At 43.1% G+C, this 24,688-nt stretch overlaps 1 protein-coding gene across 2 annotated transcripts in view; it reads left to right on the top strand.

Annotated features, from left to right (window-relative positions):
• The window catches only part of C2CD2 (C2 calcium dependent domain containing 2), a 36,670-nt gene extending 12,530 nt beyond the window's left edge, over positions 1-24,140 (top strand). Inside the window, exons 5-14 of one of the 2 annotated variants that reach the window (XM_014880628.2) lie at positions 1,805-1,927; positions 2,247-2,337; positions 5,614-5,722; positions 7,699-7,760; positions 9,370-9,503; positions 9,752-9,923; positions 10,690-10,803; positions 13,022-13,149; positions 13,860-14,172; positions 18,574-24,140. In XM_014880628.2, coding sequence (XP_014736114.2) covers positions 1,805-1,927; positions 2,247-2,337; positions 5,614-5,722; positions 7,699-7,760; positions 9,370-9,503; positions 9,752-9,923; positions 10,690-10,803; positions 13,022-13,149; positions 13,860-14,172; positions 18,574-18,800 — 1,473 coding nt within the window. In that variant the 3' untranslated portion in view covers positions 18,801-24,140. Of the gene's footprint in view, positions 1-1,804; positions 1,928-2,216; positions 2,338-5,613; positions 5,723-7,698; positions 7,761-9,369; positions 9,504-9,751; positions 9,924-10,689; positions 10,804-13,021; positions 13,150-13,859; positions 14,173-18,573 lie in introns of both variants that reach the window. The other variant, XM_014880627.2, reaches the window with a different exon arrangement.
• The last annotated feature ends 548 nt before the right edge of the window (positions 24,141-24,688 follow it).

Below are 24,688 nucleotides of genomic sequence, written 5' to 3' on the forward strand. Positions count from 1 at the left end.
GAGCTGGGTATAATAACCAATTTTCTTTTGGTAATGGCTGTGTAAACCTGAGCTGTGTTGGGCAACTTGGCTTACTGGTAGGGTTTGGATTTACACAAGGTGACTTCATGTGCTGATGTGCCCCAGGCTGGCTGTGGTGTGTACAGCCCTAGCCCAAGTCAAACCCAAAGTGAAACCTGTTTATCATTTTGGGGTGGCAGGTAAGCCACTATGGCTTGTCTTGTCGAGGGAGTTGTGGTGGAGAGTTTTTCCCAAAAAAAGCGTGGCTGAAAATGAGGCAGAGCTGACAGGAGGCTCTTTAATCAATCTCCTTTCCAAATAACTATGGAAACAAGAGCAAATACCTACGAACAGAAGTCCAGTGACTGAGGTTGCTGTTGTTACTATTAAATAACAGATGTCACGTTAGGCTGATGGCAAAGCACGAGAGGCAACTGGGATTTACAATTTAAGCAAGAGAAAGGGAGGGAAATTACCTCCAAAACAATGAAGACTAACCACAATTTATCTGCTTATTTAAATAACTTAACTGATGAAATTGCTGTTACTGAGGCTTTAAGAAGCTAATTTACTAATTTGCTTTATTGAAGTGAATGAGTATTTTCTGTTTCCTTGGTGGTTGTTTGAGGGCACACGGTGTAAATGCAGCAGATTTTTGTGGGACTGCTGTTGTATGAATGCTGTTGTATGTTTTGAGCATGTCATCAGAGGCCAGTTAGGTAAGAAGGCCGTACAACAGGATTTCTGTACACAGCATTTCTGGGATTTTTTTGTGAAGCACCCTAAATGTTTCTGTAGCACCTGGGTAGCTGGGAAAGGGCTGTTATTCCCAATCTGTTTGACCTGTTGTGCAAAGTGCAGGTCAGTGAAGTCTCTCAATGTGGTATCAGATGAGAAAAGATGGATGGGTCCTCTCTTTTTAGGTCAGATCTTTGTCTCCTACTTCAGTCTTTCCTTTTGAAAAGAAACCTCACCGAGATTTCAGAGCTGTTGTGTTTCAGCCTGTCTTTTCTGGGACAGCTTGATGTAAAAATCTGTGCCCTGTAGGTTACTGAGCAGAAGAAAATTCCTGAAGAGCATAGTGTGAGAAGCAGGCATTCTCCAGGAGCACAGGGAGGGCAGGGGCAGTTCACTCTCTTCATACACCTTAGAATTAATCATGTGAAGCTACAATGTGTGCACACAAAATTCTGTGGTGTGTTCTGACCCCTCTGAGGTTGTGGTGCTAAGCACAGATGGTCGTGAGATTTTTTTTATGAGCAAACTACATCTCAGTGCCCCAGAGCAGCATGACTCTGTCCACACACTGCTCTTTTCAGCAAGGTTGGAGACCTCCAGGAGATGCTATAATATTTTTTTTTCAGTGCAGCACAGGATTAGTTTCTTCTCAGCTGTTGCAGGCTGGCATAACTCCCATTAAATCAGTGGAACAGATCTGCTTATCTGCTGACCTGATCTGCTCTCTCAGGGAGTACAGAGCAGTGCAGAATCTTTAAAACACCATCATAAGGTAAAAACTGTCACAGAAACTTCTGGTTTTGTGGATAATAGCTGTGCCCTCCTAACTCTCAGAACAGCATGAATTTTTCAGTGTTTATGTCTAGCTTTCCTTTAATGTCTAATGGAGAAATTTAAGTAATTCTTTGCATGATCTGTTGTTAAAATTCTGTTGTTGGCAACAGAAACCACGTGTCTCCCTCTGACAAAGTTAATGTTTGATGGCTATGGTGGTTTAGATATATACCAAATTAATTTTTTCCCCAACAACTTCTGAGTTTTGAGAAGCCTGTTTGTTTCCTCATAGGAACAGACAGCAGGGACATGTGCAATATCTGAAACGCTCAGAGATGTCTTGAAGAACCTCTTCAGCTCAGCTTCTCCATCTGTAGTGTTGAGTGTGAGGCCTGCAGATACAAAGGAGGTTCAGGTAAGGCTCATTCCTTCCAAAATTTTCTGAGAAGTGTCCTTCTGCTTCATGCTTTTAGCATATATCCATGGCTCACAAATGAGTAAGTTTAACAGTGTCCAGTGGCAGGAACGAGCTGGGACACACGTTTGGAACAACACAGCCCATGGCAGTGGAGGTTTTGTGGTCACACCTCTTGTGCAGCTCCTTGCTGGTGTTCCAGCCCAGCTCAGCTCTGCTTCCCTTGTGTGACACAAGGGTTTGGTGCTGGCATGTGCACAGTGCCCCTTGTCCTGGTTGCCTCTTGCAGAATGTACAGAACACGAGCCTTCTCCCTCAGGGCACAAGTCCTCCCAAACCTCCGAGGGCTCACGAGCTCAGGCTGCTGGTGAGGAACATCGAGGTGAAGCTGAGTGATCTCCGTGCTGCAGGTAACACAGCCCAGGTGCTGCTGCTCCGTTTTGGGCAGGCCCAGGGTTGGGGTTTTTTTTCCTTTCCTTTCAGGTGAGATAATGTGGAAGTTCAGGGTTTACAGCCTACTCTCAAAAGGTGGTTTAAGAAATTGCTGCATTCTGAGAAATAGACTTCATAGAATCACAGAGTGGTTTGGGTTGGAAGGGACCTTAAAGCTCATCTCATTCCACCCCCTGCCATGGGCAGGGACATTATCCCACTTTCCACTATTCCAGGCAGCTCCAAGCCCCATCCAGCCTGGCCTTGAGTATTCCCTGAGATGGGCCAGCCAAAGCTTCTCTGGGCAACCTGTACCAGTGCTGACTTAATGCATATATTAATTTATTTGAGTATTTAAAGATCTCGTTCTTGTACAGAAATCCATCATTGCTGAAAACAGATTGAAATGACCACATCTATAAAGCTGGCTGATTATTTTCTGGCTTTTAGTTTTAATTTCTAAAAGTTCTCATTTTGGCTGTACCCAAGATGAGGGGCTCAAATCCAACTCTCCATTAGTTGCTGGCAATGACATTGGCTTGATTCAATGCTACCTTATTTTTCTTTACTTTAGAGTGGTTTACAGATGCATCTCAAACTGTATTTACTTTCTTTATTAGAAACTCTTGAAAGGTGATTTTTTTAGTTGTCAGGACATTTTCCCCTGATAGGTCTGCAGGTAAAGGAAGAAGGTGCCTCTTTTGAGTGGGGAGTGAAGCCAAGAAAGAGGTCACTGCCTAGTGAAGTTAGTGTTGGGTTTGGAAAGCAGCACCAGGCCTGTCTTGCAGGTACTCAGACTTTTCCAAGTGCAGGCACGTCTCTGTCACTGATTGAGGCATGAGCAAGCACAGCTCAGATTCTGTCAGCAGAAATACAGATTTGGAAGCTCTGTTATTTATGGCCACAAAACAATTCCCTAACAGTATTTTTAATGGAAGCTTGTGGCTGCTAAATTGGGCAAGGCAGTAGTTTCAGATAAATATATCCTACTTGCTGTTCTCCTCTTTTTCAGTTAGAGGTAATGAGGTTTCTGCCCTAGAGTAATGCATAAAGCATAATGCTGCTTTGCTCATCCTCGTTGGAAGTGATCCCCCTAAAAATCTCTGCGGAGGTTTTTTGGTTTTTTTTAAAAAAAAACAAATTATTTTTAAAGCAATTCTGGAACTCTTGGCTGTGAAATGTCCTATATCAATAAAACTATGCTGGCAACTGCAACCCAGTCTAGTGGAAAGTGTCCCAGCCCACGGCAAGAGGTTTGGAATGAAATTGATCTTTAAGGTCCCTTCCAACCCAAACCATTCTATGATTTATTACTCTACAATTTTGTAGTGCAAGCTAAACTTTCCAAAAGATTGGGTCATTTTGGCCTCACTCTAAAAGTCATGAGATGAGATAGCTTTGTGTGCATATAGTGCACAGAAGATTCCCCTTCTGAGAATCACTGCACCTTCCCTAAAAATGAGAGGAAAAAGAGACAATTCATATGCTCTGCTCTGGAAAAACATGTTGGGAGGCAAAATCCCTATTTGCTTTTCTGATAGGAGATGGAGGGAATTTTGCTGGTTCCCCAGCAGCTCCTGGAGTGTAAATATTTGGAACTGAATATGAGAAATAAAGCTTTATAATGGGGTTTAACTGGTGCACTTGAAATCCAGTGGGAATCCTGCACAGCTGGAAAGGTGCTAGCCTCTGGACATAACTTGCTGACTTTTAATTAATATTCCCTTCCCTTTTCCTGGCTCTCCCTTGCAATAATGAATTACCCTGTTGGAACTCAGGCTCCTTGGGACTGTGCAGTATTTCAGGATAACCTGCACAGGTACACAGGGGGCTGGGGAGGGGCAGCTCGTCTGTGCTGATGAAACCATGGATGATTGATGGATGCTGACAGGGTTTATAGGAGCTCTGGCTCTCCTGTCAGTATCTTAATTCAGCTGGTGAGTCCCCAGTGGCAGAACTGGTCTCTCCTTATGGGCTGTGCCTGTTTTTATTCCATTAGTTTGTGTATGTAAACAAAAATCACCCTAGATTTTGTACTACATGATCTACAGGGAATCCTTTAGGGCAAAAGTGATTTCTGCTGGTAAGGAAAATGGAGTTAACTGTTTACAGCAGAGTGTCCATGGCAGAAAAGCTGCAATACCCTGTTGGTGCAGTTGGTTTGTGGCTCAGGTTTGCTTCCAGGCAGGGCTGTGCAGGGTCCCTGCCCTGGGCTGGGGACGTGGCAGCAGGACCAGGCTCAGAGACACATGGCTGGGGGAGCAGAAACCAGCCCAGGTCCGTGAGCTCAGAGCAGCTCAGCTGCTTACTCTGGGCTCAGCTTGGATCCCAAATAAGCTGTGTGTACACAGTGCTTTGTCTCCTTAATCACCTTGCCAGGCCCGGGCTGCCTCTGTGCCTGATCCACGGCCCCAGAGCATCCCCAGAGAACAACTGAGAGCTGCTCAGAGCAAATACAAACCCAGATTCTTCTGGAGACCTGGGGGCAACATCTTTTGTTTGCTCTGCACACAGTCAGTACTGAGCTTTTTGTTGCTCTCCTTGATGTGTTGGAAGTCTGGGTTTAAATGATTTCTGATGCTGTGAAAGGCATATTAAAGAAACTGTTTTAAGAGGAACAGTCTGGTAAACTATTTCCCCTTGGAGCACAGTGTAACTACTCTTAATATGCCAATTTGCAACACTATCGAATTCCGAGATCAAGGCAGAGATAAGTCTGCAGCAGTGCTTTAAAACTTGTTAAAAACCACAGTGCACAAACCATTGTGAATTAGCACTGCTGTCATCAGTCACTTGCCAGCAGAAAAAGCTTATTTTCACGTCCAAATAAATCACTGTGACTGTGGCCAGGAGGAACTTAGAAAATTTCTGTTTTTTTTAAAGCAGCTGAAAGCAGCTTTACTCCCTCCCTGCCTCACACCCACAACATCACCTGCTCACTCTTTGTCTCCCCATCTTTTTGGATCGTTTTATGCCTGCATTTTATTGCTTCATGGGAGGATTTAAATTGGGCTGTCATGTTTCACAGCATGTAGGGTAGCTCATAAGACAGCAGTGATGCAATGGTGACCTTTGCCATGAATGTCCTCGGTGTACAAACCAAGGGAAGGCATGTATTCCGTGGGAGGGTGAGAAAGTGTCTGCAAAAGTCTGTTCAAAAGTGCAACGTGCAAGGAAGGAGGTTTCTTTTCAGTAAGTGGCCTCTCGGTGACAGAGCATTAATAACTGGCTATTGATTTTTCTTGCCCTTACAGGCAGCACAGACCTTGTGTGTATAGTTCAGTTGAATGACCCTATGCAGAAGTTTTCCAGCTCTGTAGCCAAAAATGCTGCACATCCCTTTTGGAAGGAAGAGTTTATCTTGTAAGTAACTTACCTACTGGGAATACTTTTACACTTAAGCAGCTTTTTTCTTGAACTGTGTGAGAGAAGAAAAGCATTTTGAAATAGGTCCATTCTTGGCCTTTCTCTGTGTGGCCTCAGAGAAATCTGGAGCTGGTAGGGACTTCAGGATATCTAATTACCCTCTGCATGGATATGAGATACAGATCTCTAGATGTTCCATGGTGGGTACATGGTTCCAGTAGACGACAGCAGTCACAGGCATAGTAAATCACCTCAGGCTTCCCTGCAGTGCCAGAAAAGAAGTGCAGGCAAGGTTTTGAACTCACTTTACTGTGAAAACTGAGTTTGAGGTAATCTAATGTCTCTCCATTCCCTTCCCTGAGTGGAAAAAGCAAATGTACAAAAAAAATTGACCATCTAAAAGAATGGTGGCCATGAGTAAAAAGGGAGTGTAAAACTTAACTAGATTTTCTTTTTCCTGTAGAACAAAACAAGGGACTTTCAGGCGGCCTACACAGTATTCTGTGATTCACACAGCTGCTGTAAATAAGGTCAAAAGTGTAAAACTATTTTTATTTTCACTTTCTAACAGCAGAACAAAAATGGCTTCTGAGGTGCATGAGTTTATGAAAGGGAGGAGTCACTGATGCACTTTGTTTTATTAAGTATCACAAAGTGCTTCAGCCTCTGGGTCTGTGATCCACTTCAGCCATCTGTTGGTGGGACAGCACCCGTGCTCAGTTACAGAGCAGACAAGTTCCCAGCAGTTTGGGACAGGAAGTTTGTAAGAATAATACCCTTTTCCAAATGAAAGGGCTGAGAGAGGGCAGGCAGGATGTGATTAACTTGACTGGAATTTGGCCTTGACACTAGGAATAATGCTGGGGTTTCCACACTGCTTTTCAGAAGTGCATGAGGTAAGCTCGGGGGCTTTTACAGATAAATGATGAGGATTTTGGCAGGGGGTTTGAACTTCTTTCAAGTTTCCACACACAAACCTCTGCCTTTTTCTTTCTTCAGAGCCAAAAATATCCTCCACTCTGAGCACCACTGTACTGACCACCGTGTCAGGCTCTGCTTTGGCTTCATGGCAAAGCAGCAGTAGTGCCATCAAGGTGCTCCTTTCCAAGTTTTGGGGTGCAGGAAGGGTGAAAATGGTAGGGAAAAACTTAAAATCTGCTGCATAGATTATGTGCCACAGCATCTAGTGGAGGTAGAGTGTCTGCAGCCAGGATCACACCAGCCTGAAACAGAGACATAGCAAAATGAAAAATACATGTTTGCATGCCCTTGGGGTTTTTGGCAGAACGCCTGCTGAGAAGGGTTTAAAATAAACTTTTACAGGAGGGTTCCTCAGTAGGAACCAGTAGTACCCAGTTTACTTCGGTGTCTCAGAGGAAAGGGTTTGTATCTGTTGTCTAGTCCATCTTAGGAAGTACCATACGTGTAATTCTGAGAGTAGTTCACCTGGGTTTTGTCATTCAGAAACTCATTCTTGTTGGCTTGCAGCATCCTTGATTCTTGTTTTGAAGAAGTGATACTGACTCTTCTCATTTAAAGCTCTAATTACTTTCATTTTCTTGCATCTGTCCTGTTTTTGCAGGACACTTTCCTACTTTGACAGGGATGTTGATTGAGGCTTTTCCAACATCTTGACTTACAAATTTGGTCCTGCCAGCAGAAACAAAGCTTTTTGGTGCTGTGGTGTAGCAGTCAGACTAGGAGCCATCTTCAGCTTGGAGGGCAGCATTTGTCAGCTCCTGGGGAGAAGAAAAAAACCTCTGAAATTCAGCAAATTGAACCTGTGCAAAAGTGGGGGAGGGACCCAGGCAATGGTTTTCTGACTGTGATCCTTTAGTCACTCTTACCCACCTGCAAAGTGCAGTGTTTGGCTTGGAGAGGGCTGAGAAAAGCTGGGGAAAGGGGAAAAACTACGTGGGAAGCAAAATTTGCTTGGCCTGCAAGCACCTAACATGGTTTTATTTCTTTCACAGTGAACTAAGTGCCAAATCAAAAGCATTGCAACTGCAAATAGCAGAAGATGGGAAGTTGGATAGTAAGTATTGAGACTGAGTTGTTTTGCATGGTCAGTGTGTGAGCTTTGCTGAGTGTTGACAGAAGTCTCCTTTTATTTCTGGATGCCCACAGAAACAGTGAGATCCACCATGAGTAATCATGGGTGGGAGGAGAATACACCAGGTGCCTCTGTCATGGCCTGGGTTAAGGTTATAGAGAATCTTTGGGTTTCTTTCTAGATTGTCAAGAGTCTTCCAGGTGCTGATATCCTGTATTTTTCCATCTTCTAAACATCTTAACAGATCCACTGTGAAGCTTTTTGGTTTCAAGTTAAGCTTTTGAGTTCTTTCTGTGGCTGAAGGGGAATCATGGGGGTTAATTGTAAATCCTTCTTTTTAAGTCCCAGAGACTGCCTGACAATTCAGGTATGAAAATCACAATCAGGTGTAAAACACTCCAATTCTCATTATGTTGGATTAAATATAAAACATAAGGGCTCAAACATTTTTACAATTCGATTCTGTTGTTTCAGAATTATTTTTAATAATCTAGATATACAAAGTTGTGCAATACCTTACTTATGATATGTGATTATTGGAGGGATTGGAAAGTCAAAAGCTTTAAAAAAATTCTCTGATATGGATGCTATTTTTTATTTAAAAAAAAATGTATATGGAGTCCATGAACTTATGTTTTTCTTGGACAAAATGTAGTCTTGACTGTACCTAAGCATCTTTAGTCTGTCAAACTCCACCAGGAATGTTCTCCATCCTAACTTTCAGCCTGGTTTCTTGAAGAAAAAGGTTCCAGTGGATTGCACTGACAATTCTCTTCCTCCCCCTCTGCCCCTCCTTACCTGCTGAGCTGTTCTTCAAAAAACTTTAATAGAAGACTGAAAAATAGAATCATATTAATGATATAATGAGTTATGTGACTGTAATGTAGATCCCTACTTGTATAACACAGGCATAGACAAGAGTTTATTACACCTGTTATGCCTGTACAAATTGTACCTGTTTGAGAAAATCACTTAATACAATTTCTCAGCACGTGTTTTATGGTAACCTGACCCCAAAAGGCCACTAAAGTGTAGGAATTTATTGTTTTTAAACATTCTGCTTTGCACAGAAAACTAGCATTTCATCTCTGAAATCATGCAGTACCTTTGCTAATAATTTGTTCTGGTCTAGTGGAGCTGATAAAGTCAGGGGAGAGAGGAGCAAGAGAATTGCTGAAGTTTTATTAAAGTTCAAATTAAGAAACATCATTGTTGTGATGCACCAGTTAACCAGGAATCCAGATTGTCCTCTGAAATGAACAATGCAGGAACTGGTTATGGAGATTGTCCAAGAACCTTCCTTTTTTCCCCTAGACATTCCTCATATAAAGAGAAAAATAATGGCCAGAAACAACACTAAATAAGTAATATTTCATGGTTCCATTCTTTCTTGTTACACAGTACTAGGCTAGGCTGAGGAATAGACATAAAATAGGAAAAAAAGCTGTAAAATCCCACTTCTCTGCCCCGTGGTGTAGAACCAGTTATTGCAATTTTTCGCCTGAATATTTCTCCTCCCTTCCTGTATTCTCTCCCTTACACATCCTGGCAGCTTAGATGTGGGCTGACCTTGTTGATTTTATTCTTGCAGGTCCTTTATCTGGGAAGGTGACTGTACCTCTAGACCTGTTCAGGAAACAACCCTCTGGCCAGCACAGCTTTGCTCTGACCAGCGGGGCCAGGGAGAGCAGCTCGGAGCCAGGGCTGGGATCCATCAGTGCAGAGGTACTGCTGGGCCTGGGGGTGGGAATTGGGGTGGATCTTTCACTTCTGGAAGTGCTTGGGAATGCTCATCTCGTGCTTGGACTTGTGGCTGAGTCAGAGCAGCCTGTTCTGATTGCAGGGTGTTTGTGTTTTATCGAAAGAATTAACTCTTGAGTTTGGCTCAGCAAAAACCTTGAAGGAGTACCAGCTAGAAGTAATGTCCTTCTTGCCTGACTGTGCTTCTGAGGGGTGTTTTTCTGTCTCCTTAGTTCTCTTTTATAGAACCCAGTGAGCTGAAGGCAAGGCAGGTCTCCTCCCCAGTGCTGGCCACCAAGATCGAGAAGGATCGCACTGTGATGCCCTGCGGGACTGTGGTCACCACTGTCACTGCTGTGAGAACCAAACCTCGCTTGGAAGGGAGAGCATCCCCCCTGAGCACAGGTCAGACCTTCCTGTGTTCCCTCCATGGGTACCAGGAGAGGCACTGGGATGGCAGGAAAGCTCCATTTTCCAGAGTTCCCTGATGTGCTGGAGTGGGGTTGTTGTTTGTATTCTCCAGAATCAGGTTTTTCATTTTCACAAAAACTTGTTTCTTACAATAGGAACAGTTAATATTTCTTTTAATATGTGCTCTAAATCTTCATCACGGTGTGATAATGTAGAAGGGATGGATTTTTGGTGGGTGGTTTTTCACAGGACAAATACATCAGACTCTCAGAGGTTTGCTGATAACAAACCATCCTGTGCCCTCTAACCCTGATCTGTGTTATCATCTCTGATGAAGGCTGGTGTTACCTGGTGATAAAATCATTTTCAGCATGTCCTTCAGGAGCAGATTTTCCAATGTTTCTTGGGAAAATTATAAAAGTAAAACCCGTGAACAGTCTTGGTGTGAAGCATCACAAAGATCTGTGTTCTTTTAAGTTGTTAAAACAAATCTTTTACTTAAGTGAGTGTTGTCTAATGGATTACAGTAGAATGTTTTAATTCTTTAATGTTTTAAACATTTTAAAAAGTTTAAAGAAATTCTCACACTTCACTGGCCTTTTGGGGTCAGGTTTACCACAGAACATGTGTTGAGAATTTCTATTAAACAATATTCTCAAACATTTATGATTGGAACAGGCATGACCAATGTAATAAACTCTTAGTAATGTAATAAAAAATGTCTTGACCAATTCAAATAACCAAAAAACTTGGTCCTCAGATTCTCCTGTGAAAACTCCAGTTAAAGTAAAGGTGACTGAAAAGGATTTCACTGTTGAAGCCCTCCATTCCCATGGTGCTCCAGTCAGCAAAACTTTGTCATCTTCAGATACAGGTAATAAAAATGTTTGAAGCTGCTAAGGAGAGCATTTCTCTGTTCTGCACATGGGATTAATGTCCTGATAAAATGACAGCCAGCCCATGTGGCTGCTGCCTGTCAGCAGCACTGGGCTGTTTATGTTACAAAGCACTGTGGTTTGGGGTATGGCAGCCTTGCAGTAAAAGTCTGGTTTTAATTGGCAATTTAAATTACTGGTTTTGATTAAATAACAATGAGCTGTGGCTTAGAGAGGGGAGGAGACTGCAGAAAAGCCAAAAGTAATTTTTTTTCTCTTACTTTTGAATGAAAGATGCCTCCTTTCATAAAGGCACAGAGGATGCTGCACTAAATTAAAACCCTGTGACATGTACCTCTAAGTCCCCTGTGTCTGAAGAGAAGGCAGAGGCTGGACTGATGTAAGGAAGACTCAATTCTCTTCCTAGTCCTGCCACTGGGCTTTTTTGGGCTTGCTGTACCCATTTGTCCACCTTCCTAAGTCATCTGGATACCTGTCACCTTCAAAGTGTCAGGTGACATTGACAATAATTATAAATTCACTTTCAATTGCATGTAAACCTGATTTTATCTCTGGGGAATTTACCTTTTCAAGTTGCAGCTCCAAATCTTCAGCACATTTTTCAGTCCTGTGTGTGGTCACCACTGAACCTTTCAGTGGCTTTGTGGGCAAGGGAGGTGACAGATGTGACCCAGTGTGGCTGCCAGTGGCACCTGGCGTGGAGTTCAGTTGGCTTTGTACAGGTCTGAGTGGGGAATGGACAATGTGGAGATGATCTGGGCTGCTCCTGGCACAGCCAGGAGGTTTCTGAGAGACAGAAATGTATTGGCCAACAAATCTGGGGAAGGGTAAGAAGCAGTAACCATGAATAGCTGTAACAGCACTTGGATCTTTTCCCATCTCCAGGATAAGAAATACTCTGAACCATGAGGGAGTGTGGTATTACTACATCAATTTGTGAAATGTTAAGATAGTGCAAGACTTCTGAGTTGACTCTCTGAAGTGTTTATGGGCTTGAAGACACAAAACACTTGCTGGAAAACTCACCTAGAGGCTGCTTATTCCATACTGTTATGGACAATGTTTTTATTGGGAGTGCAGGGGGATTTCTGTGAAGTGTTTATACAGTACTGCAGGAAGAATTAATCATTAGAACAAAAGCCAAAGGAAAGAAATACAAAGGAGCTTTTGGTATGGCAGTTACTTAGGTAAAAGTTATTAAAACATCATGGCAAAATAGCAGGAAGCACTCTGGAAAAGATGCTGTGTCTGTGCCATAATTCTGAGTGATGACAACACTGAGAATTAATGCAGAGGCTGAGGAGATGGAAAAAGTCAAGATTTGAGATGACTGTGCAGGCATGCACACATATTCTTAATTCTAGGCCTCATCTTTTGTTACATTACTGTCCCAGTAACAAAAGGCACTGCTCAATTTCGTTAACACTGGTGCTATTCCTGCCTCTCTTCTTTTTGTTGTTGTTCAAACTCTTGCCAGAAAAGTCCACCTCAGGCAATTAAACTTGGGGATTTTTGTCTTGTTGACTTCCTTAGCCTTGTTTGTTCCTGAGCTTGATGAATTTGATTAATGTGTATTTGTGTCCTAGAAGCCAGAAAGGGCCATGCTTAAAAATAAACTTGTTTGTCACTAAAGAGCATTTTATACAGAAAGTTTTATATTCCTGTGCAGTGGTTGGAGGGGAAAAGGGGATGGACTTTACAGGATTTGGAGGCAGCTACTTTGCCTTCCCCACCCTATCACAGTGCCATAGCAAAACTGGAAATGCTGAGCAGGGAGGTCTGGAAAAGGAGCAAAATAACAAAAAAGCTACCTGAGGAAGTGGCATCATGTGTAGGCAGCCTTGTACCATGTCAGAACCTGTGGTTCTTCAGGACTGTGGTAACTCATGATGTTCCCACTGTCACCACAGGGTAGCAATGCATTGAAATAATGGGGTGTTTTGTCCAGGCTTCCAGAACCTCCTTTGTTCTCATGGAAGGGGTTTGTGAGTGACGTTTTGGTACCTTTTCTCCAAAAATGGGTGACAGGAGGGAAAAATAGGACTGATGGCTGGATGGTGAATTGGCAAGTTTATGGTGTTGATGCCATTTCTGTGAATTTTAAGTCAAGGACAAACTCTGCCTGTCTCTGCTTTGGTTTGGTTTTTTTTTTCCCTGTTTTTCCTTCTCCCCTCTGAAATGATCCTTTCTTTCCAGAGCTGCTGGTACTGAATGGCACTGACCCTGTGGCAGAAGCAGCCATCAGGCAGCTGAGTGAGTCTGCAAAGCAGAAGCTGAAGTCTCCTCGGAAGAAAAGCACCATTATCATATCAGGGGTGTCCAAGGTAGAGCAGAAAACAGCACTTAGAGTTAATGCTTAGTTCTGTAAAGCCTTTTCTGCACTGACTTTTCTGCTTCTGCTGTCTCTGCAGAATCCAGTTTTGTGTGCCAGGTTTTTTCTGTGACTGTTTAAGTTAAGCCAAATCAGGGTGTTGGGTTCTGATTGTTAGATTTGACAGCCTGACTAAAAATGCATAGTGTCCTTGGTGTTAGGGATTTGGGAAAATCAATTTAGGTGAGAAGAGAGGATAATCCTTCTCTGTTTCACCCATGTAGGGACGATGCTCTGAAAAAGTATGAGAGATTGTTCTACTTTTTTGCAAAGCTGTTAAAACCCTCTGAAAAACCTCTGGTTCTCTGGTCTCTGTTGCAGAGGGAGGGCAAACAATGAGACAAGATGAAATGTTTTGATGTTAATTTTTTTAAAAGGACCAAAAGATTCTCTGGGTGTGCTGACACTTCATTACAGCAGCACATGTAGGGGAGTCCTGTTATTTGCAGTGGGGCCAGAGATAGGTGGAAGGCATTTACTTAATTTTTTCACTCATTTGGCCTTTGTAACATGATCAAAACTTTGCTAAATGCTCCTGTCCTTCAGTAGAGCTATGATGGTCCTGAGCAATACAAGTATAAAGAGTTAAAATAACTCTTGCAGGGAGGTTTTTCTCCAGCAGGATGACTTGTGTCAGTGTTGTCTCTTATTTCCACTGGGCAGACCTCTTTATCTCAGGACAGTGAAGCTTCACTGATGATGGACTATGCTGCAGCCATGGACAGCTCCTGCAGGGAAGCAGATCCACCCACGGTGGAGGAAGCTGTTGCAAAAATCACCTCTGATAAAAAGCAGCCATTGAGTGCTTCAGAAAGAGTTCCTGGTACTGACCCACAGCAAAGCACCCACAAGACCTGGGGTTTGGAGAATGGCAGCCAGCAGTGGGACACCAGCACACTCTTAGACCAGACCTCTGAAGAAATATCTGGGAGCTCATTAAGTGTTTCAGAAACCGGGAGCATGAAAAAATCTAAAGGTACATGATCCTCACTTGCACTTCAGTGACTGCTTTCTCTGTGTAATTGGCTGCAGTAGTTCGCCCTTTCTTATTGATTTTTTTTTTGTCCTTCAAACTCTGTGATTGTAGTGTTGGTTGAAGCTGTTTTACTTGCAGCTCTCTGAGCCAGCTCAGGCTTTCTTACCCTCTCCTCCATGAGGAAACAGTTCACCCTTAGAAGCTGGCAGCTCATTACATCCTACTTAGTTATTTGGGAGAGAAATCCACTAGTCACATTATCAATTCCTCAAGGCAAACTGTGTCCTTGTAACCCAGGACTTGCCCTATATTGGCAATATATATTAATTTCATTAATGCATAATTTGCTAAAGAAAATGGAATAAAAGTTAATTTAATTTAATAAATAAGGCATCAGATCATTTTGTCTAGGTAGTTACACACATGAATAGCTGCAGTTTGAAAATGTCTTAGGATTCTTTGTGTTTCCTTGGTAAATCCAGTAACCTCTGAGCACTGGTTTGTGGTAAACAGAGGGGCTATTAGGAAGTCTTACAAAAGGGCCAGTGCAGTGGACTGTGCCCCAAACAGGCACACAGGCTGCACCTTAAAGTTGCAAAAAATACTGTGCTTGTCACTCATACCCACCCCTCTCTGCTTTATTATTTCCTATCCTTTCCTCGCCCAGAGATGGCTGGGAAATAGATCCCTACAAAACCTCCCTATTTTACTGGATTATCACCCCCCTCACCCACGGGGCAGACACTGGAGCTCTTTGTCAGGACCCTCCCTTAGAGCTTGGAGTTCTCTGGCCTTCCCACAGTTGGATTGCTCCACATGAGAGATCAGGAGGGTGCAGCAACAATCGCTGTCACACACATGCTCAGGCACTGGAAAGTCCTGGGTGTGTTTGGGGTGAGAGGAGTGGGTTAGTTGTCAAGGGATTTGGCTCATTTTGGAGCCTGGAAAAGTTTAGGAGGCTGTGTGAGAAACTGCAAAACCTCGGGACTCTTCTTCAGCATGTTATTCTAAAACAAACAAGTGGAAGTTTGTATGTGAGTTGTTTAGTTTTGGGTTTCCCTGTGCAAAGAGATCCTTTTCTTCTAGAGATCCTTTTCACACAATTCAGTATAAGACTGCTAAAAACTTATCTCTGAGACTGCAAAATATCTCTGAGAGAGTTGCATCATCTTGAAAAAATACTTGAAAAAAACTGGCTCAAATCCCTTTCATTATACACAGATGTCTTTGTGGAAGTCTTGAATCTCTGCTTTGTCACAGCTGAGTAGCTTTTATGGAGTAAGATAGGAAAACATTTCAACCCCTCTGCCTTCAGTGAGCTGTGAATAGTTCAAGGCTTCTGTTTGTCAAATGCTTTCCCTTAAAAAAATAGCAAACAACAAAAAACCCACCACAAATAAAACTGCAAATGCAACAACAAAAAACCCCAACACGGCAAAAAACCCAAACAAAACCCCTTCTGCTTTGAAAAGCCTTTTGTGTGTGTTAATGTCTTAAAGTTAGTACTTTTTTTTACTCTTGCATATTTTTGTTTGCCTTTTTACCTTTCTGACTTCCTCTTTCTTACCCATTCCCTTTCATAAACTTAAGATGACTACTATGCCAGCCAGAATTAATTACCTACACAGTAAGTTATTCTTGTCTCTTTTTTTTATCCCTAAGAAAATGTAGCTTTACAATGAGACACTCATTGTAAAAAACTGAAGCAAAAATTAGTTTGACACCCATTTTCTTCTTCCCCCATCCATTCCTTTTCTCCTCCCAAAATTACCTTCCTGTTCTCAGGTGTCTTAGCAGAGAATCTGCTGTGACAAATCATCCTTCTGGTGGTTGTGCTGTCCAGGAGGGCAGCAAGGAAGGCTTGGAGGGATGCTCTACATTCCTAATCTCTCCATCATGCCCATTGCTGTAGTATCTGGTAATCAATCAGAATCTGCTCATGCAAACCATGTGTGACCCCATAACTGGATATACACAAACAAAACTTACTTTAAAACCTGCTGCTTACAGATTTTTAGATAAAGCTTTTCTAGCCTAACTTACAGAGCTACCACAACCTCAGCAGGTATTTACAAAATCAGCAGCTTTTTACAGAACCACCTGTATGAAAACTGTTTTGGAAGTTGGGAAGGAATGGAAAGCAATCTCTGTATCCCTGTAGATGTGGAAGGAAATCTTCCTCCATTAGCACAAACGAGATTCAGAAGTGATCCCATCCCCACAAGCATTTTCAGAGCACCCTACATTAGTGCAGTGAGTTTGTATTTGTACAGAGGCTGGGCTGGCACATGGATCCTGTTGAACTGGAGGCATAAGCATGCAAGCAGCACATAAACCAGCACATAAACCAGCATGAGCACTGCCAGCCTGCTGCCCTGCCCTGCCCTGCCCTGCCTCCTCCCAGGGCTGCATGCCTCTGCAGCAGCCAGAGCCACTGCCAGGCAGCACACTCCAAACTGGCTGCACACTGCTGGGCATGTGGCAAGCTTCCAGGCAGCAGAGACTGGACACCAGGGAGCTCTTGTGTTGGGGGGCTACTGCTTGTGCTGCTCTCAGGGAAGTGCTGCCCATGGTTTTTCAGCTGCAGGGAGTTGTCCCAGGCCAATGGCGGAATTTTTGGAGCATTCTTAGTCGGGTGCTGTTTCCTGGTGTGGAAAATCAAGTCTGAAGGACAGAATGGATGGGACTAAAAATCTGCTTAGGGATAAACCCTCGTGTCCCAGTGCTGCTGGCACGGCTTCAGCTGCAGCTGCCAGGGCTGCTGGGCAGAACAGCTGCCTGCTCAAACAGGAGCTGCACAGCAGAGGAGCCTCTGCATCCCCCCAGCCTCTGCACATCAACAACTGCCAGCGTCCTGGGGTGGAACACTGCTGCTTTTGTGCTGCTGACAGCAGCTTGAAGTGGTACTGCCTTGCCAGAAAGATCAATCAGAGGCTGATGGGAGAGCAGTCAAGATTCAAATCCACGAGTTGTGGTTGCTTTCAGCTGATTTCTGCTTCCCATCCCGTTGTGCCCTGTGAGGAGAGACTCAGCAGCTGCCAGAAAAAACATGCTTGAATATCCTCCCAGGTGCTGAGTGCTTAGCCCTTAAAGTACACAGTAATAAACCCAAGTACATGTTTGTGACTGCTTTGGTGTGTACAAAGCAGCATCTGGCTGCCATGAAATACCTGTTCCGCAGCTGTCACTGTGTGCAAAGTGACACAGAGGCCTTGTCAGGTCCTCGGGGAGCAAACATTTAATTCTAGCTGTGGCAGTGTCCCATGAAAGAGCTGCACTGTCTGTGTGTTGCTTTTTGTGTCCATTTGCAATGGGAGGAAAAGCAGAATCAAGACCTTGCCATGACAGGAGTTAATAGCTGATCTGAGAAAGAATCAGGAGACCTGATAGTGCTGCAGGGAGGAGCCGTGGAAGCTTTGCCAGGGAGGTGACTGTCCCCACAGCCAAGTCTGACTGCCAGAAGCTCCTGTGCTTGTCACCTGGGTCCTCCTCTGTCCAAATTGGCTCCTGCCACCTGGGACAACAGCCCTACCAATTCCATACAAAACTGATGCTATTTTAACACAGAGCTGATGTCTCAACCAGGCTGAGTGTTGCTGGTAGCCTGGAGCAGTGTCCCTGCCAGCTGCACACCAGGCACACGGGCACACATGGAGAGAGAGGGTGGAATTTGGCAGAATGGCTGCAAAAACAACTTAAGCTTGCAAAGAGAGGAGTAGTGATAGCTGCTGTTGGCAGCATGAGTCCCTGGTGAGATGACAGCTGCAATTGCCTTGGCTGCATGCTGGGTTTAACATGGGGTCAAGGGAAGGAACATGGCAGAATAAAGCAACTTGATTTACTGCAGGAGGGATTTGGGCAGACTTCTGAACCTGTTGGAAGCAGATGTAATATTATTTTTAATCTGCTTGAAGTGCATTGCTATTCCTAACAGGGTTTTAGCATAGCAAATGCTTTGTGAGTGTTACTCTGGGTGGTGCTGCTGAATTTGTATAGAACACCTGCAGTCTGGCTTGTACAGAGCCACTGCACACATGTTTACTGCCAGATACTGTTGTCCTGCACCTCCAATTAAAATTTGCTTCACATGGTGCCTTCACCTCCTTTGATCTCTGAAACAACAAAGAGTAACATTATTTCCTCTCTTTATAAAATCCTTTCTACTTCACTGGTTGGAAATTTTTGGATGTGCCTCTTTGACACTCGAGAGCCCAGGGTACAACCCACACCAGCCGCTGTGCATGTGTGTATGAGCACAGAAGAGCATTTGGAACTAAGTGTAAGGAAGGAGACTGAAATCAGAGGGTCAGCTTTTCTCACTCGTGCTGCAGTTAAAGCTGAGTTTCAGGAGGACAGCAGCCTGTTCTGTCTAAAGCATCCTGCCCCTTTTTCCTTCCCCAGGTGGGATTTTGAAGAAAAGCGCGAAGCTGTTTTTCCGCCGGCAGCATCACCAGAAGGACCCGGGAATGAGCCAGTCCCACAATGACCTGGTGTTCCTGCAGCAGCCTCTGTCCGAGGAGAGCCGCAAGAAGGGCGGGACACTCTCACGAATTCTGAGCAAGAAGCTCCTTTCCAGGAACAAGAGCAAGAATAAACTGAACGGTGCTTCGGGAGAGCCGTACCTATGAACCCTCTCCGATGGGATACCTGCTCAGCAGTTGAGCACTTGTTTACAGAGCAGTACTAGAGAATACAAATATGGCTGATGACTTGCATAAAAGGATGTTGACTATTAACAGTGGTCTTTTTGGTTTATTTTTCCAAAATGCTTTCTCTCTTTGATGATGAAGTCGCTTCTCCAAATACGAGCGGTGCTGAATGTGTCCCGATGGCTTTTGGAGGAACATGTGGTTTCTTGTGGAAGAGGAGGGAGGATGGGACTGGTGCAGGTGGGGACCAAGAAGGCACCTGATGTCCTGGGATGCACTGGGAAGAGCGTTTCCAGCAGCTAATGCCCCTGTGCTCAGCCCTGGAGGCACCTCTGGGTGCTGTGCCCAGCTCTGGCTCCTCAGCACAGCAGGGACAGGAGCTCCTGGAGCTGAGCAAGGGCCTGGAGCATCTCCGTGCCCAGGAAAGGCTGAGGGAGCTGGGGCTGCTCAGCCTGGAGAGGAGCCCCAGCTGAGAGGGGCCTCGGCCCTGCGTGTCCCTGTCTGTCTGTCCCTGTCTGTCCCTGTCTGTCTGTCCCTGTCTGTCTGTCCCTGGGTGTTCCCCTGTCTGTCTGTGTGTCCCTGTGTGCAGGCAGGCTCAGAGCAGTCTCAGGCTCTGCTCCAGGGCCCAGCCATGGCCCCAGAGCCACGGGCAGGGACTGAGCCCAGCAATTCCCCCTGCACAGGAGGCACAACTTCTTTATTTTGCACTGGGGCAGACTGCCCAGAGAGGCTGTGGATTCTCCTTCCCTGGAGATTTTCCAGAACTGTTTGGACACAAGCCTGTGCCCTGTGCTCTGGGATGGCCCTGCTGGAGCAGAGAGGTGGCACCAGATGACCCCACTGTGACTTCCAGCCTGACTGATCCTGTAGGGAGGACCCAAACGTGATCACCTGGATTTACACCAACGGGGAGCTCAGAACTGAAATACCACACCCAGTTTATGTGACAGAGCCTCTACAGAGAGAGAGAAGACACCACTGTGCTCCCTCACTGCAGCCTGCAACAGCAGCAACTGATTTTTCTAGTCAGACTGAAAGGGGGGGAAAAAAAGAGGCCCAGATGCAGTTTGTGTTGTAGTTTGGAAGCGGGTGAGTGTTCAGAAGCAGGAGGAAAAGGCTGACTCAGATATCCTACTGTAATTACTGTAGCCTGCTATAATCACTGCTCAGCCCATGTAGGTGGAGAGATGCCTTTAACATTAGCCATAAATCAATAAATTATGCAAATACCAATACTAGCATATTGTTTAATGTTCTGCTTAAAAAAAGTTATGCTTAAAAAAACACAATTTTTTTTTTAATCTACTTGAAGCTACTTGCAAACAAAGTATTTGCAAAATCTTACATGTAGCTTTCCTTCCCTGTGTGAGAAGCTGTATTGCTGATGCAAAAACTCATCTTAGGGGTTCTAATTCCTTCTCCCAAGTGTTTGTTAGACAAGTACATAAACCATAATATCAAATGCAAAGCTAGGAGCAGTAAATGGTGAATAGAGCATAGTTAACCTTACAGTACTTTTCATTGGAAAGCTTGTCCTACTTGCCAAACTCTTACTGAGATCTTAAAATACACAGTTGTGAAGAAAGCTTTTGAAAAGATATGAATTCCCTTAGTTCAGTTTCTAGATCTACCAGTGTTGTCATGTGCTGAGTGGTTGGTCAGATGAGTTTTTTAACCTTTTTTTCCTTACTAAATACTGCAGCTGGCTCCTTTAGTCTAAAATGAAAAACTGATGAGAGTAAAGGCATAGTTCTCATTTTGGTTATGAAGAAGATTAAAATGTCAGTATTTCACTGGTACCATCTTTCATGCTTTACCTGTACTTTTCCATCATCCACATTCCTGCTGAGGATAAAGGACCAAGCCTGTTCTCTTCAGCCAAGAAAAATATCCATTCATTCCAACTAAATTACTGATGTGAATGGATGATAGACCTTGTGCCTACTTTGCCAACAGTGATTTTTTCCCTGGCCCCTTTTCCTTCTTTAAGCTATCCAACACTTTGGCAGATATTTGGGCTTTCAGCTTAAAGCATTCATCAAAAATAGAAAGTTACTGAAAAATAAAAACACATTTCAAATTTCTGATGGACTCAAGGTTCCCTGGTAAATCAATATCAAAGTAGAGGGGGTTTGGTTTCTTTTTTACCAAGAAAATATTAGAACTGAACTGTCAAAATCTTTTAACTGTTTAAAAATACTGTTTATGTGTAACCTCCTAAGATTACTGTGGTAGTACAGTAGACCAGACTATCAAATAGTTGTACGTTTAAGCATGCTGCTTGTTATGAAAACACTTGAAGGCATTTTAATGTTCTGTATTTTGAAAATTGGGTACAAATGAATTTTCTGGAGCTATACTGTGCTTAGAAATCCCAGTTCAGTAACAGGTTTGTGTAGCCTGAATGTGCCTCAACAGTTTTGTTTATTTCCAATTTAATACAAAATAGAAGTTACGTTTCTTCATTTGTTCTACAGTGGTTCATGATATGAGCTTTAAAATCCTGATGTCATGTTCTCTCAACAGACTTTTTTTGTCTTGATTTTACCAGGAACTCTCTGTGTTATGGGGCAGAGTGGGGGTCAAGTCCCTGCCATTTTTATATGTTCAGTCTTTGTTGCTGAAGGATAAAACAACAACTGGTCCCTAAATTCAAGAAATCCAAATGAAACTGATCTCCATGGCATCCATACACAAAAAACAAAGAGCTGTGGAATTGAGAATGTAGAGGCAGCACATAACATTACTTGAAGTATTCTTAATTTACTGAACTGGGATTTTAATTTACAGAAGCTTTAGCATGTACTGTAGAACAGAGTGAAATAACACTGAGTAACTTGCAGGATACAGGACTAGGATTTGCTTGTAACTTACCCTAGAGAATGGATACACATGAAAAAAGTGGTTCATCTTAAGGTCTTGATGATCACTTGAATGCTTGTCTTGATGGTGGGAATGAAAAACATTCTTTACTGCAAACTGTGTGAAGGTTTGGGCTCACGTGTGTTAAGAGAATGAATTCTTCAGATGAGGAGAGCAAGGCATTTGGTATAAAAAGGGAATCTGTTTTTTTATTTGCCTTCACTCCTCAGGAAAATAAACATTGTTTGGTTTGATGTTGGATCTCTGTATCTGGTAAACGTGTTCCTCACCTCTTCTTACTGCTCTGCAAATAATTTATGTCCTGCTGTAAAAACCAAAACAAGCTAAGGCACTAAACACAAGGGGACAATTGAGTTGCTCTGTTGTGACAACCCCAAAGACCCACCAAAATGAATCCCATCCCCTGCTTAGGTTGTCATTTAAGATCAGGAGATCTGAGGATGTACATTTTTTGTACATTTTTGGGTCAGTGTGAGCTGGATTCTCGCAACCTGCAGGATCCACACTGCAGTTTTGGGTCAGAAAGACTGGATTTGTCAACTGGAACAGATTACACAGTGATGTGTCCTGTGCAGTTTTTGTGAAGGATGCCAGAGGGAATCACCTTCTATGTTTTGTAATTTGATCCATTGTTCAAATGTCTAGTAATTAAAATTACAAAGAATTTTAATAACTACCGACTTGAATAGCAGATAAAATCTTTACATTATATTATTACACTGAAAACTGCTTGTTTACTGCCTTGCAATATTATGACCTCAGAACAGTAGATTAGAAACAACCTTTGAAATATTCATTCCTCTTGTCCCTTTTCTCACACTTCTGTGTGTCTGGGTGTTCTGTACAGCAAAGAAAGCATGATATTCATTTCATGAGGACTAAGATGAAGGCTTGCTTTCCCTTTCTAAAGAATTTTTCTGCCCATATCTGCAACTTCTTAATTTATGTTTGTAGTTTGTTTTGCTTTATGGTGTTTAAACTTTAAATATGCCTCAGTGGAAACAAGCCCTATCCTCACCAAGATTTGTCTTAGCTTTAGTGTGAATTTTGATTGAATAAATAGTACAAGAATTAAATTGCTCTTTGTAGATGAAAGCAATAAAACTACTTAATATGTCCAATGGGAATACAAGCTAAGTAACTTTCTTAAAGTGACTGAGATCCCCTTCAAAGTCACTTCAAAGAGGATAAAGAAGACTTTATCCCTAAGTCATTGGTATTTCATATCCTACTTGCCCCAGGAAGAAATTAGAGTCATTTCACTCCTAATAATGTATGAAACTTGGGAATCTGAGGCAGAAGGAGTGCCAGGGTGGAAAAAAGGTCTTTTTGAAAGAAAAATACCTTTTCCAAACTCCTTCAACTTAATGGACAGGTCATACACTGTGCAGGCATAAATACTGGGTTTTATTCTTATGCTTTCTGACAGATATTCTTTTTCCCTGCTCTTTCTTTGGGAGACAGGTTGGGGCTTCAGGCCATACAGATCTTGTACTGTCTTGCTCTTGAGAGGACTGGATTTATAGTGCTGCTTTTTTCATTAACTTGGCTGGCAATTACACCAGTTTTGGGGATTAGTGGAATTTTACAGCATTTCCTGGTACTGCATCTCCTTGCTGGTTCTAGGTGTTTTTCAAATGAAAACTTTCTGCTGGATATTTCTTGCAAAACGTCATAGGAAAAAACAAAGTTGAAAGCATAAAATGCTACCAAATATGGATGGGGAAGCAAAATAAGAATCTTGCTCTTGTTTTAACATGTTTTTTAGGTCTGGGCCGTTACACGGAGCAAGGTGAGAGCTGCCTGGATTTTTCAGTTGAGTTTATTGCAGGCTTTGATTTGGAGAGCTGAGGTTTGAGACAAGTGCTTATAGAATTAACTGTGCCATAGCTCCAGGCTAAGACATTCCTGTTGTGAGAGGGAACAGCTGACCTCATGCTCTGTCCTCCACAGGACCTAAGTGGATTTATTCATGTGTTTAAAGTCAGCATATGCTTCTGCACATTGCTAAGCCTCAGCCTTGGTGACAAACAACTCCAGATTAATTATATAACAAGGGTGATTACTTTATGTTAAGGGTGAATAATAGCTCTTCACTCAGGATATCCAAACTGCCACTATGCAAGGTGCTGGCATGGTGTAAAAACAGCTGGGAAGGATGATCTGAGGTCTTTCCAGTTCTATAACTCTGTATTTCCCAATGATGTATTATGCTCTGTATTATTCCACTTGGGGTAAAACATTTTTTTTTCTACCATCAACTGTCACAGTCACTTCTTCTGTGGTGTGTTTTTCTTTCTGCGCATACATAAACTCAAGTTGGTGCAATTATGAAATCTATGATGTACAGATTTATTATATCACTGCAAAAACCTAAGAGGATTTTTTTAAAGAAGTAACTTCTGCTGTACATACAATAAAAGCCAATTGTCTCTGTGTGGTGTGCTGTCCTACTTACCCAGGTTTAACAGATGGTTTTCTACTCTCCTTCCCTAATTTGACCTGTTGCTTAACACAGACCATTTACCTGTTTGTTCAGGAACAGAGTTCTTTCCTGATAACCCCAGCTTATCAGGCAGCCCCTTGTTGCTTGAGAAATCACCTGGAACACAGATTGGGTAGGGAATCTAATGGCAGAAGGAATGGAGCTCATTGTGGTTACTCTATTTTTTTCTCTCAGCTATGTCGTAATGTCCTGAATTAGGGGGCAAAGAGTGTTAGAGCCTGGATCTTATGGGGAAGACACCACTACTAGAATGAGCACAGCCTGGGAATTAGGTTCTCTTGTGATGATTTTATTGAAAAGGTTATGTTATAAATCAGTGCTGCCACAAAGCCCTACCAGACTGAGGGGGAAAAACAACCCCAACATTAAAACCACCACAACAAAAAACCCAACAAAACAAATAAAAGGCATTGACGTGAAAATAGCCACAATAATGTTTATTTCCCTTCCAAAGCTGAGGGCTGTATCCTCTTTTACA

This window comes from Sturnus vulgaris, chromosome 2 (assembly GCF_052056855.1).
Source record: "Sturnus vulgaris isolate bStuVul1 chromosome 2, bStuVul1.hap1, whole genome shotgun sequence".
In the NCBI taxonomy this organism is placed as follows: domain Eukaryota; kingdom Metazoa; phylum Chordata; class Aves; order Passeriformes; family Sturnidae; genus Sturnus; species Sturnus vulgaris.